This window comes from Galendromus occidentalis, unplaced genomic scaffold, assembly GCF_000255335.2.
Source record: "Galendromus occidentalis unplaced genomic scaffold, Mocc_1.1 scf7180000077446, whole genome shotgun sequence".
Classification (NCBI taxonomy): domain Eukaryota; kingdom Metazoa; phylum Arthropoda; class Arachnida; order Mesostigmata; family Phytoseiidae; genus Galendromus; species Galendromus occidentalis.
The window spans coordinates 1,540,816-1,552,728 of record NW_003805434.1 but is presented as its reverse complement, the minus strand read 5'-3'; the positions used below and the strand labels follow the sequence as shown (position 1 = coordinate 1,552,728).

General features: G+C 51.3%; 1 protein-coding gene and 1 pseudogene across 1 annotated transcript; both read left to right on the top strand.

Moving 5' to 3' along the window:
• Positions 1-3,660, top strand: LOC100901877 (insulin-like growth factor-binding protein complex acid labile subunit). The gene is made up of 5 exons (XM_003743511.2): positions 1-306; positions 581-905; positions 993-1,226; positions 1,457-2,041; positions 3,533-3,660. Exons 1-5 carry the CDS (start codon positions 106-108, stop codon positions 3,658-3,660), a joined length of 1,473 nt encoding a protein of 490 aa, XP_003743559.1. The 5' UTR covers positions 1-105.
• A 7,113-nt stretch (positions 3,661-10,773) lies between these two features.
• Positions 10,774-11,913, top strand: part of LOC100901731 (transmembrane protease serine 7-like) — a 1,543-nt pseudogene continuing 403 nt past the window's right edge.

Below are 11,913 nucleotides of genomic sequence, written 5' to 3'. Positions count from 1 at the left end.
CGTCCACAGTCTTACTTCACCACAACACACAACTGTGGAGATTCCTCGAACCTCGAGAGGTTCTAGTTAAAGTGTCCCGGGCCGTGTCTTGACAGTCGTGTCGAAATGCATTGTGTATTCGGCTTGTTGCAATTGTTCTGCGTCGTCGGTGCATTGCTCGTCATCGTGCCCGTGCACCAGGCCGCTCCTCTGGAGCCGGTCACCGACGTTCTGGACAACCACTGTGAATGTCACGATCGGGGGAAAGCCATCGACTGTTCGGATTTGATCCAGGACGGAGCCGACACTTCGTATTTGCGAATTCAGGTACGCAAGTCCGCCTTCCCGCTCGTAAGTCTCTCCTGTCGAGATCGATTATTATTTTGATTATTATTCTTTCCAAGAAGATCCGACCAGGAGACCCTTTGACAGAATTCTCCCACCCCTTATGGGGCTCCCACGAGCACGGATTGTGGGTCGACTCGGGCGATTTGTAGAGGAGAAACGAGAGAGGAACTTTCCCATAGTGAGCTCTTTGCTCCGCTGTGCAACTTTTCGTTGATGGTGCTCGCATCTGAAGCTTGTCTAAACTGCTTTTCAGATTGTGTGTCACAATTTGAGGTCTGCAGAGCCTCTCCGGGCTCTGTACGGGCGCCTACGTTCGGCTGCACCCAACTCTCCGATCGTTGTGACGATCAACGGCTTGGCGATGAAGGCCTTACCGGCTCGTTTCTTCGATGGCATTTCCACTCATATCATGCACTTGAACACCTCGAACGTGTCGGAGTTCGACGACGACGTTTTCCGAGGTTTCGAGACCAAGGTGCTGGACATGAAGACCAATACACCGGTTGCCCCCCCGCTGGGTGCAATCAAAGAGATTCCGAAGCTGGGATCCTTGATGCTCCATGGATACAAGGTTGCAGGTAGGTGGCGTGGTATGGTGGAGAGGCCGAGTCTCCACTGCGTCCAGCCTCCTGCTCTTGCGGGCACTTACTGGTGATGGCTTGCAGTGGTTAAGAAGGGCTCGTTCTCCGACGATCTGACGACGCTCGGACTGTCTTCGTGTGGCGTACATCGCTTCGAGGAAGACGCGCTACCCCGGGGACTGGTGTTGCTCAACCTCAATAGCAACCACGATCTTCGCCCTGAAGGCCTCCAGAACGTGTTCAGGAAGCTGGCCAAGCTGCGATCCTTAATGCTAAAAGAGACGGCCGTGACGATCTTCAACAAGGACCTCTTCATGGGTCAGTACTCTCCACAATTACGGATTACGAAGCGGCGTAGCGAACGTCGATATCCCGAGGGCTCCAAACGAGCAGGAACTCACGGTTTCTGAGCTACCCGGAAGCTCCCCGAAGCTTCTTCGGCTTCTTCGGAGCAGCCGAAGAAGACACCTCGAACTTCCGGCTGCTGCTCATCGGAGATAACTCCAGAGTTCGCTCTAATTTTTTTCCTTTTTTCTCCCGATCCGCAGGCTTGAAGAATCTAATCTCTCTGTTCTTGGTCGACTGCAATATCAAGCAGTTGGACGACGACGTGTTCTCGACCCTGCCCAAGCTCGATCAGCTGTACCTGGGGAAAAATGCGTTGAAAGAGTTCAGGTTCATTTTGAGCACGAACGTAAGCAACCTCAACTTGGACGACAACAACCTCACGGCGCTCGACGAAGAGTTGTTCAAAGAGTTGGCCGGTCGCAGACTCCGTTCGTTGAACCTCAACGACAATGGCTTCTCGGACGTTCCAACTGCACTTCAGCACCTCAGTCAGCTCGGTTCGCTGTCTCTGTCTGGAAATCACATCAGCAAGCTGAACTGGTCAGCGTTCGATGGCATGCGAAAGCTCCGCTCATTGAATCTCGAACACAACGAGCTGATCTTGATCGAAGGACAGCCCGAACTGCCTGAACTGTGGTCGCTCGATCTGATGGGCAACCTCCTCGAGAGTCTACACGGCTCTTTGAAGTCCCTTCATCTGGGTTCTCTGAACCTGGCCGCAAATCGAATCGAGAAACTTCCGCTCGAGGAACTTCCAGTGACGCTCCGAAGCATCAAACTCGAAGGTGAGTGTCCACTACGTCGCCGCGCCGTCCATCGGTTATTCTCCCACCCATTCCGTCTCGATGGGGATTCCGCGCCGGATCCCCGATCTTTCCCTCCGGACAATCCGGTCCCGCCAGACTGAGACGCGAACGCAGTAGATGCAGTCCCGGTGATCCGGAATCATGAGTTCATTGCTGCGCAGCTTTTCCCTTTAGTGAGCAGACGATTTCCGAAAGTCTGTGGAGTATTGTTCGTGATATGGCAATTCATCTCAATCGACCAGCTCTGAGTGATCAAAAGCCAAACACTTCACGCAATTGAATACGCTCTCTACTTCGTCGCAGTCGCCACGTTCACTTAACCCGAGAGTGCTTTGAACGACATCAAAATTCTACGAACGATCAAGAAACGGGGTGAAAAGAATCTCTTCCGATCACTTTCTTCCCCGATCCTTTCTTGCGCTTCTAGAAGCATTGGGAAGCAGAGCGGAATTTTTTTGCGAAGCCTCCGCTGTTTATTGGCGTCAACGTACTCGCAGACTCCTGCTCTCAGTTAGTGGCTGATAGATAGTTGATGATGGCTAGGTATTAAAGGTTGCGTTCTGTTTGTCGCGACTGTTGCTAATAGGTACAAAAGGTTGTTCCATCGTCGCTTGTGGTGTCGTTTCGGCGGTGTACGGTAGAAAACGACTGGGTTGCTGCCTCCCAAATGTTTGTCTGTCCATCGCCGTTGAGTTGGTTTGAAGATCTCTGCCTACTCTGCGACGATCAATCTAATCTACCGCCATTGCTGCTACTGCTGCTGCTGCTTCGGACTTTGGCTGGAGTTTGCCGCTTAGGAGGCGAGGCCGCCGCCGCCGCTCGGCCAGCAGGCAAGCAGGCGACGAGGCGGGCAGGTCGTTCTCTTTTTGATTTGAACCCTGAACTCTGTCCCGCATCCGGTACCGCGACGACAACCACCACAACAACAACAACAACCACAACAACGACGACAACGGCGGCGACGGGAAGGGGCCTTCATTCAGGTTGCAGTACACTCGCTGACAAACCCGACAGAAGCTGCTGCTGCCGTCGCCGATAACACACACACAGACGAATACACTCACTCACTACTGGTAGAAGAATTGTGTGATGATCTTCCAGATGGTGCTAGAGTTGAGTTTTCTCCGTCATTAGGTTAGAGATGGCATCTTCTACTACCATGTCGACTGCCTCCGTTTGTACCGCGGCAGCCGACAGATTTCGCCAGGCTGTGTTCTCTCAGTCAGTCAACCAGATCCGGCAAAGATTGTTCGCTGCTTGTCTGTCCTTTCTCCGCAGTCTGTCGTGGTGTCGTTGTTGTCGTCGTCGTCGTCTTTGTGTTTTCTTATGCGCGTTGGGCACGACGACGCCGCCCGGGACAAAGGAAAGCTCGCGGAGCCGTTTTTCTCTATTCTCCATCTGGCCGTACTCGATTTACTCGACTCGTCACTGAATAACGTTTTTTCTTTTCGCTCTCTCTCTCGATTGCAGGAAATCCCATACACTGTGACAATCATTCTGATGGCGATTTCGACCGTGAACTGTTCGAGAAAATCGCCATCCTAGTCAAGTCGAACCACGGAGCACCCTACCGCGATTGCGTTCGATTCGCCTACTAGTTGTTAAATGTTACGTGCATTTCTCTTCGTGTCATTACATTGAATTTTCTTATCCTTCGAATTGGTCCTCTCGCCCCTGCCTTTTGATTACGATTTTTTTTCTAGTTTATCCCTTCATAAGAAATCCATGGAGTCCTCAGAAATTTCCCCATGGGACATCCCCGTGTTCGTTACCCTATTTATTCGATTCCGAGCACCCAAGTTCTCTTGGTCTCTGCCTCTTCATTTCTATCCAAAGGTTTTCCGCCGTCCTCTCCCTGTACAAACATATACTTAGTACAAGATACCTAGCACGTTATTTATTAAATTATTATTTTCGTGCCGTTGAACTTTTTCCTAGTCATGTAGTCACTCGGTCGAGAGGGAACGAGCGAAATTCGCGATCCCCGTAGAGGAGTGGGCTTCATGTTCGAACCGGATCTCGTCTATGTACTCCGGCGGTGCTTGCATGCGCCACGTTTAGATGCTAGTTGTTCTACCAAAGACGTAAATAGTCGTTGACTTAGGATGATGCTATTTTCGGACGGCGAGAGACGTCTCTTCGACGGGCACCCGCCCGCCCAGCGACGAATCGACGAACTCTCCTGTTACAACGGACAAACAAGAAAACGAAAACCGATCCGGAAGCCTGTATATTGAATCACTAAAACAGATTGTACAAAAGAAGAGCGAATCAACAACAGAGCGACCGAGCAACTAGTTGTTCGGACTGGAATTGCTCGGAATTCGAGTGAGTTTCGAGCGAGATTGCCCACACTCATATTCGATCGTATAGTTCAGCGACCGACGTCATCCAGACTGATGATCGAGGTTCATTGATACGACGACGATGATAAGTTTTGAAGGATTGAGGCCGAACGCGTAGCTTCCGAAGGGAGCGCGTTCGATGAATGGAAGAGGATCACGCGGGAATACCTGCCGAGATTCGTCATGTTTCGCACCTAATTGATACCGTGTGCTCGACTTCGATCGAAGATCAAAAGACCAGCACCCTGACGTTCTGATACTAAATAAATCGTAGGAAATTCTGGTTTCGAATCTGTTTCAAATTATGCAAAATATCTTCATTTACGAGCATTCTTTCTCCTCCAACACAGTTTTTCGAAGAATGGTGGTGTTCCGAGGAACATCCGGGTACCAACTTTGCAGGTATCTGCAATCGTCTGACGAACTGATCTCAGGATCGATAGCTGAACTGTCGACAGATCGAGCCCACAATCCGAATATGATTAATCGAGAACCTTTTGAATCGACATCGATGATCTGACATGAGGATCGATAATAATTGACGCGTGCAGATTGACCGTGACGAAGCGAAGCGAATCACTCGATTCATTCTCGCAGCTTTTCCGAGAAGGCTCTGTCTGAATGTCCTGAAAGTGGAACGTCGGGTTGTAGAATGAGATTCGAGTTTTTTCCATCTTCTACATCTTAGGAAACCGTTCGCAGATGCCGGCTTCCTAATTGTCCCTGATATGTGAGTCAACCTGATAGGATCGATGCACCCGTGTACTCGAGATCAGCTCGGGAGTGATTCTAATCGAGACGAATCATTTTTTTTGACATCCAAAACAAAGTCTGATGAGGCGGGTTCCCAAGAGATCATTACCGTGGCGATCGACTAGACTTCACGCTCCAGGGTTGGGTTAATCACGGGAGTTCGAACCGAGCTGCGACTCTCGATCATTTCTGCTGAACTCGTCGTGATCCAATGAAGCCATCCCCGATTCAGTACATCGATCAATGATCCGTCAGAAAAACGCCACGCAAGCACATCCGTTTCTCAGAAAACATCGCTCATAATCGTAGTCCCTCGAGCTTTCTCTCACCGCGATGAGCATCGCTATTCCAGCTCAATAAGGGAAAGATAGAGGGTGCAGAGCTGTCCGGTACTTGGAGCGTCTGAGAGCACGAAAATTCCCCCGTTTCTCGAGCTGTTCCAGGGATCCTGAAAATTACGATCCGAGGGTCTCTCCAGATCGCTGTGAAAGATCATATGAATGATACTTTCCCGGAGACTCTGTGAAGACGGCTCTCTGACTGAGAGAAAGTCGAAAGCCCCACTCGGAGAGACACACACTCGCGTCATGTTTATTTTGGTGAACTTGAACAGAGTGGTCGATTAGGCACGGTTAGAGTCTCTTAACAGCTCTCTCCCTATGATCTCAGATAGTCAACGCTCAAAGACTTCCACGAGAATTGAATGCGGGACTCGCCATCGTTTCGCGTTTTTCTCATTCTCATCTCCTAGACAAAAACTACGATCGGTTGCGTCAGCCCCTTGGTGCGGGAAATCTTCACGGCGCGTACACAATGATTATAGTGCTCTCCTTAATGTTCGGCAGTCTTGCCTTAGATAACGACGCTCGCGTCGCATAGTACGGGATTCGACCTGTAGAGTCGACATTTACGGGATGAGGGTCAGAATAGGGGGAGGGGAATCTCTCAGGGCATCATGGGGTGTAAGGGCTCGGGTACCTCCTACTCTCCGATTCGAGGCATGCAGACATTTGATCCGGATCGTCGCCTTGTCGGTTCGGGCTGATTGATCTGAGTATACGGGCGGAAATGATCCGGAGCGATTGCGGGTACTCAGCGATTTTCTTCCCGACCGTCTTCATCTTCTGTAAGATGACGCGAGAAATTGAAGTATTGTCTCAGATGATAATGTGATGCTTGACACTCCAGGGCTATGTGAGCGTGAGGGATACGGGTCTTTACGCTTGATAGTATTCGAAGGAGACGATGGCTAATCGCAAGACGGGATTGCATCGAGCAACGAAAGTCGGTTTCGGGGAATCCTTCGGTGGAGAACTTCGAGTAGATCACGATTAGACTGAGAATTTCCGGTTTTGTGGGAATGCACGACTTTTCACTGGGAAAAGCCCATGAATCTGTGCTAGAGAACTATAATACAGGGCGTGATATTGCGGAGGAGTCGACACCGGAACAAAGTCCAACGGGTTAAGAGATGTCACGGAACGCAACAATCCGCATCTCCCTCGAGATTGTCGTGGAGAGAACGATTGGAGTCGGTTTCCACTGATCCATCTAGAGGTCGCAATTCCAGTGGCTACACCACCAAACACCGCACAGGAGCGAATCGGAGTTCGGGACTTTTTTTTATCAGGCTACGCTGTGGACTCCCGCTCGACTATCCGCTTCGAGATTCGCCCCTCCAAGGAGTGGAGAGGAAGCCGATGATTCAATCACACCTGAGCCGGAATCAAAACTCGACTCCTAACCGAGCCTGAGCACGATGCCGTGCTTATCTTATGGGGCGCGGATTTAGACACTCCGGAGCGGCCCGTCGTTGATCTTGACCGCGAAATCTCGGCTTTGTCTTGGCTGCTTGTTTGTCCAGATGTTCCTACCCGCGCCGAGGACCGAATACCGCGCGCTTTTAGGCGCTAATCCTTTGATTTGACAAGCTTCGAGAACTTTCTCCCGGAGTCAGAGCCCCCACCAACGCACACGAGTCGAAGTGGAAGCAATCAATCGAAATTTTAACGAAAATTAGACTCGGAGATGCAGCGATCATCAGAGATTCCAATTGGATGTCGAGCGTGAGAATTTTGAGCCGGATCAGAATCGATAATTCTCCCAAGTGGATCGGACCTCGAGCAACACTCGCTCCAATGGATGAATGTCCCGGACGGGTTTAAAGACCCTGGGAATGGAGAGTAACGTTCGCTTTCGCGATTCACTATAACTCATTTGATATGTTGTCTCGGTGTACTAGTCGTTGTTGTCGGTGTTTGCAGCGTTGTCGTCGTCGTCGTCGTCGTTGTTCTTCTCTATGTATGTGAGTAAACGGAATTTTCTAAATTCGGATGGGTTGCCGACGCATCAGGAACAGGTAGGGTTTCCTCAGTGCACCTGTGCCGTATTGACACACACAGCGCACACTCAGCGGCTGTCTCACCAAACCAGCCAGTGAACCAGCGGACTTGCCGGCTGCTCAGCCAGCCACCGAGCCAGCCAGAGAGCCATGAGCCAGTCGAGCCAGTGCGTACAGCGCTCCAGCCAGGTGAATCCACATTAACGAATTCCTCGACGGGTTTCTTAAGACATGCTTTTAGAGGGCACGGCGAGAAGCGCATGGACAGACGTCAGACTTACTTCCCGCTCTGAGACTGGTACAGAGATGTCAAATGTCGAGCAAGTGGACCATCTTGACAGTCTCGCTCCCGGTCACGGGGACAGACGAGTTAGTCATCACCGAATTCCGCAGCTATGACAAAGCGCCTCTGTGAAAACAACGCAGGATGATACCGCGCTCCTTGTTCAGTAGGTGAAAAATCAACGAACGCAAAAAAATACACACCGGACCGGAAGACCGGTGCGGCGCCGTTCCCCAACGGCGCTAAAGCCGCTCCAAGCCGGTCCCGCGCGCCTAATCAAGGGACTCAAGGTTCGTGACGCGATCATTTGCGCCGCACGAGAGGTCTATCGAGGAACGAAACGCCGTGAAATGCGATCGTCGAGACGTACCCAGGGACCTCGAAGCTCCGACGAGGGCAGAGTATCGAAATTCCCCGGAAATCGTCGACACGATTTCCCAGCGATCGGGAACAGCATCTCATCTCCGGACGCACGGAAGCGAATCGCCGATCTCACTGAGCTGAAAATTGCTGAATGCTCGACTCAGCAACTTCCCCGCGGGGGTTCAGGTGGTGCCACGCAGGCTGCCAGGTTCGTTTTGTTTATATTTGATGAATCCCCCGCCGAGCGCAGCAGAATTCAGATGAGCAGAAGAAGCGGGCGGTGGGTGAGGGGACTTTCTAGATAGCACCAAACGAGCGGTCATCCCCAGTCAGCATCGTCTCACGACGGATTCGTTCGGGAGATTTCGCACGCCGATCCCGCGTGGAGAATTTTCATGTATACCTAAATTTGATTACGGCAACCTGTGCAGGTCCTCGACCGGAGGAACATGGTCCGAATACTCGAGAGACAGCTGACTCGCTCGCCCGCGGATGCTCCACGCGACATTCGAAAGAGTTTGGGCGAAATCCCCGCTTGATTTCTCAGAGAACTACTATTTCTGATTCACAGGGTTTCAGCCCTGCGTCTCGCCGAAGGAGTCTCCTGTTTCTCTTTATCGTCTCGATTGGTATAATCAGTCTTTGAGATGCCGGCTATAGGCCAGAAATCCTCTATCAGGAAACCCGACACGTTCATTTGCATGGTAATCACGATTAGGCGTTTCAGTTCTGGATACGGCAGGGTCTTGCCTATGCTGGCCAGAAGGAATCTTCTCGGACTCTTGATCCCGAATTCAATGGAAATTCAGGAGCCTTTTCCGTAGTCCATCCGAAAGGACACCGGACTCGACTGTTATTCAAACTCTTAGTTCCGAGATGAGTAATCCGCTGCTTGGACTCAATTTCCGAAAGGAAACATAACACGGAGCTGCCGATAGCGCAATAAATTGGATTCCCCGGCACGAACTAACATTTCAGCTGCTTTTTCCACGAAAGGTGACACTTCGCACCGCGGCACGCTCGGAAGGGTTGTCCCCGTAGCACTCGAATCCACCTGATAGATATCCCAGTCGGTCGAGTTTATCTGCCAGATTGAAGAAAGGCGAAGCAGATAGCAGACACATGGAAGAACACGACGCATTCGTCGTCACTGATAAGAATCCCCATGATCCCATTTATCGTTGAAGATACCCAACGCCTGACGATAAGACCTTTATCTCTCAACTTCCACCCGATTCCGCCGGCGAGATCAATGGATAGGAGGAACTTTTTCCCGGCGCGAGAGCCGCCGCTGGAGCGACGATTGTGCAACGATCGACGAACTTCGATCTGTGATAGATTGAGGTGTCTCGACGAAATAGTCAGTGTCAGGGGAGACTTTCCAGAGTATGGATTCGAAGGGCTGGCCCCCGCGCATACGATCCGGGAGGAACACATACTGAGTCTGATCCTCATTTTACCCTTCATCCTCATCGTAATTTATACTATGCGACTTTCTTCTCGGTCGGTGCATTCCGTGTTCTCGCTGCCCTTTCTGCCGATCGTCAACCCGGAAGGCGCTCTGGGAGGGAATACTAGCCTTGCTTGAGTGGGACTTTAAATTCGGGATAGAAGATATGACGTCCGCGAGACATGCAACTTCTCCGCCGTAGGCCTACTCCTAGTTTCGCGAGCGGAAATTAATTCACGGAGTGAGGATGGATCCAGTGATTCATTGAACTCGAGTTCTCTTAGGAGAAAAATCACCCAGCTCGAATAACTCTTGTTCGCGTCACTCAGGCAGTTGTTTGAGGGAAGTCGAGCGAATTCCTGGTGTTTAGGTGGCTTCTTGTTCGAAAGAAAATCTTTTGAGCTAGCACATAATTGTAGATGACGGTGTGAATTGGAAGCCGACTTCAGGACACCTGTGAGGCAGCTGGCGGCATGTTTCTCTTTCGCTCCTTCTTCTTATGTATGCATGTACGTAGCCACGAATGTATGTGCCCTTGATGCGAGTTGAGCTCATGAGCGTCGGATGCCTTCCTCGAAACAATCAATTCGCGGCTTCAATCAACCGTTCTCGACTTTTCCGTGTCGTTTGGCTCCGACCAGAGCGGCGATTCCCGCCCCGTGTTTTCCCCGGCTCGGTAGGGAATGAATACCTGCCAGGAACCGAAGTCCATGGGAGCAATAGGTCTCGAGGATCTCCAGACGACTGGAAGCATCTCTGAACACGGTCCTCAGCCGCGGCTGTTAGCGCATCGATTATGATCGCCGAGGCACTCCGGAAGGTATTCGAGCGAAAACATTCGTGAGGACATGAAGCACTGCAGCTGCTGTCGAATGCTCATTAGGCTTTGCCGTTTTTCAACTTTCTGCTGCTGATGATGGCGATGATGATGGAACGACCTCATACGGTCTGTGAAGAAGAAGAGCTCACCCCTCGGTCTCCCACCTGAGTCAGGTGCACGTGAAGCTCCGGCATTCCCTCTCCCAGCTCTCAGCCACCTGTTCTTATTAGGCGAATACAGAAGAAGTTGCTTCACATTTGAGGTTCACTCCCACGCGAGAAAGCTTCACCGAGAATCACTCATGCTCAATCGTGCTCCTCATCTTTTTTGGTGACCGAACAGCCTGACAGTCGAAAATGATCAAGCAGCTCTTTGTGCTCGCTGTGACAATGCTCACTTTCGTCGCGTGTGTTGTGGAAAGTGAGATCGTGCAACAGCAAACGACCGAGATGGAAAATCTCAGCAGAGCCAAAAAGGTCGTGCACTACCTGCGAACCATGCAGGACTCGCTTGCCATCAAGGAGATCGCCAGGCAAGTGTCCTCCGACTCGAACTACACGCCCTGGACTCAGTGGACTCGATGCTCAAAACGCTGCCGTCAACGACGCACGCGCAGATGTCTCCCGCAATCTCCGTCGAACTGCGAAACCCAAAAGCAGTCGAGAGCTTGCACGGGGCACAAGTGTACGTCGCCGAGCAACCGACCCGGCGACAAACGATCATCGAACTCGACATCGAGCGACGCGAAAAACTTCAAAGTTCTCTACAATCTCCAGTCGTATGTGTATTCGCCGTGGTCCGACTGGGGACCTTGCTCGAAGAACTGCCGTACCCGCAGGTATCGGAGGTGCATCATGCCTATAATTTGCGGAACGGAGACATACGAAGAGGACGCGCTTTGTTATTCGGAAGGTTCCGCCTGCGAGATCCTCAAGCCCAAACCCCAAGCTCAAGCAATCGGTAAGCAGCGATTCTGTGGATTTTCTCACCTGAAAAAAACTGTTTCCGAAATTCGCCTTCGACACATGGCCCTTCTGGGTTGAGGCAAAGGAAATCGCTCGTAGAAAAATTGTTGTGCTTCCCGTCTTTGTTGTAGAATAGTTGTCTGTCAGAGAGTCAATCGCGCGCAAACGAGAGACTGCAACTGTTACGGAGAGGAATTTCATTGCTACTCCTCATGCTTACGTGGACATTCTTCTTTTCAGTCGCTGAGCTCACGCCCGACGTGTCGCAAGCGGTGACCAACCAGAGCGAGTTCGAGTGCGGAGTCGCCCCGGTCTTCCCCCGGCTGAGGATTATCGGTGGGGAAATTTCACGGAAAGGCAAATGGCCTTGGCAGGTGGCGCTGCTGAACAAGAATGGAGAAGCCGTTTGCGGTGGGACGATTCTCGCTCCCGGTTGGATTCTCACAGCTGCTCATTGCCTCCGAGGAAAGTTGTTCGTCGTGGCCGGAGAACATAACTTGAGACGCAGGAAACCGTTTGGTGAGATTCGCG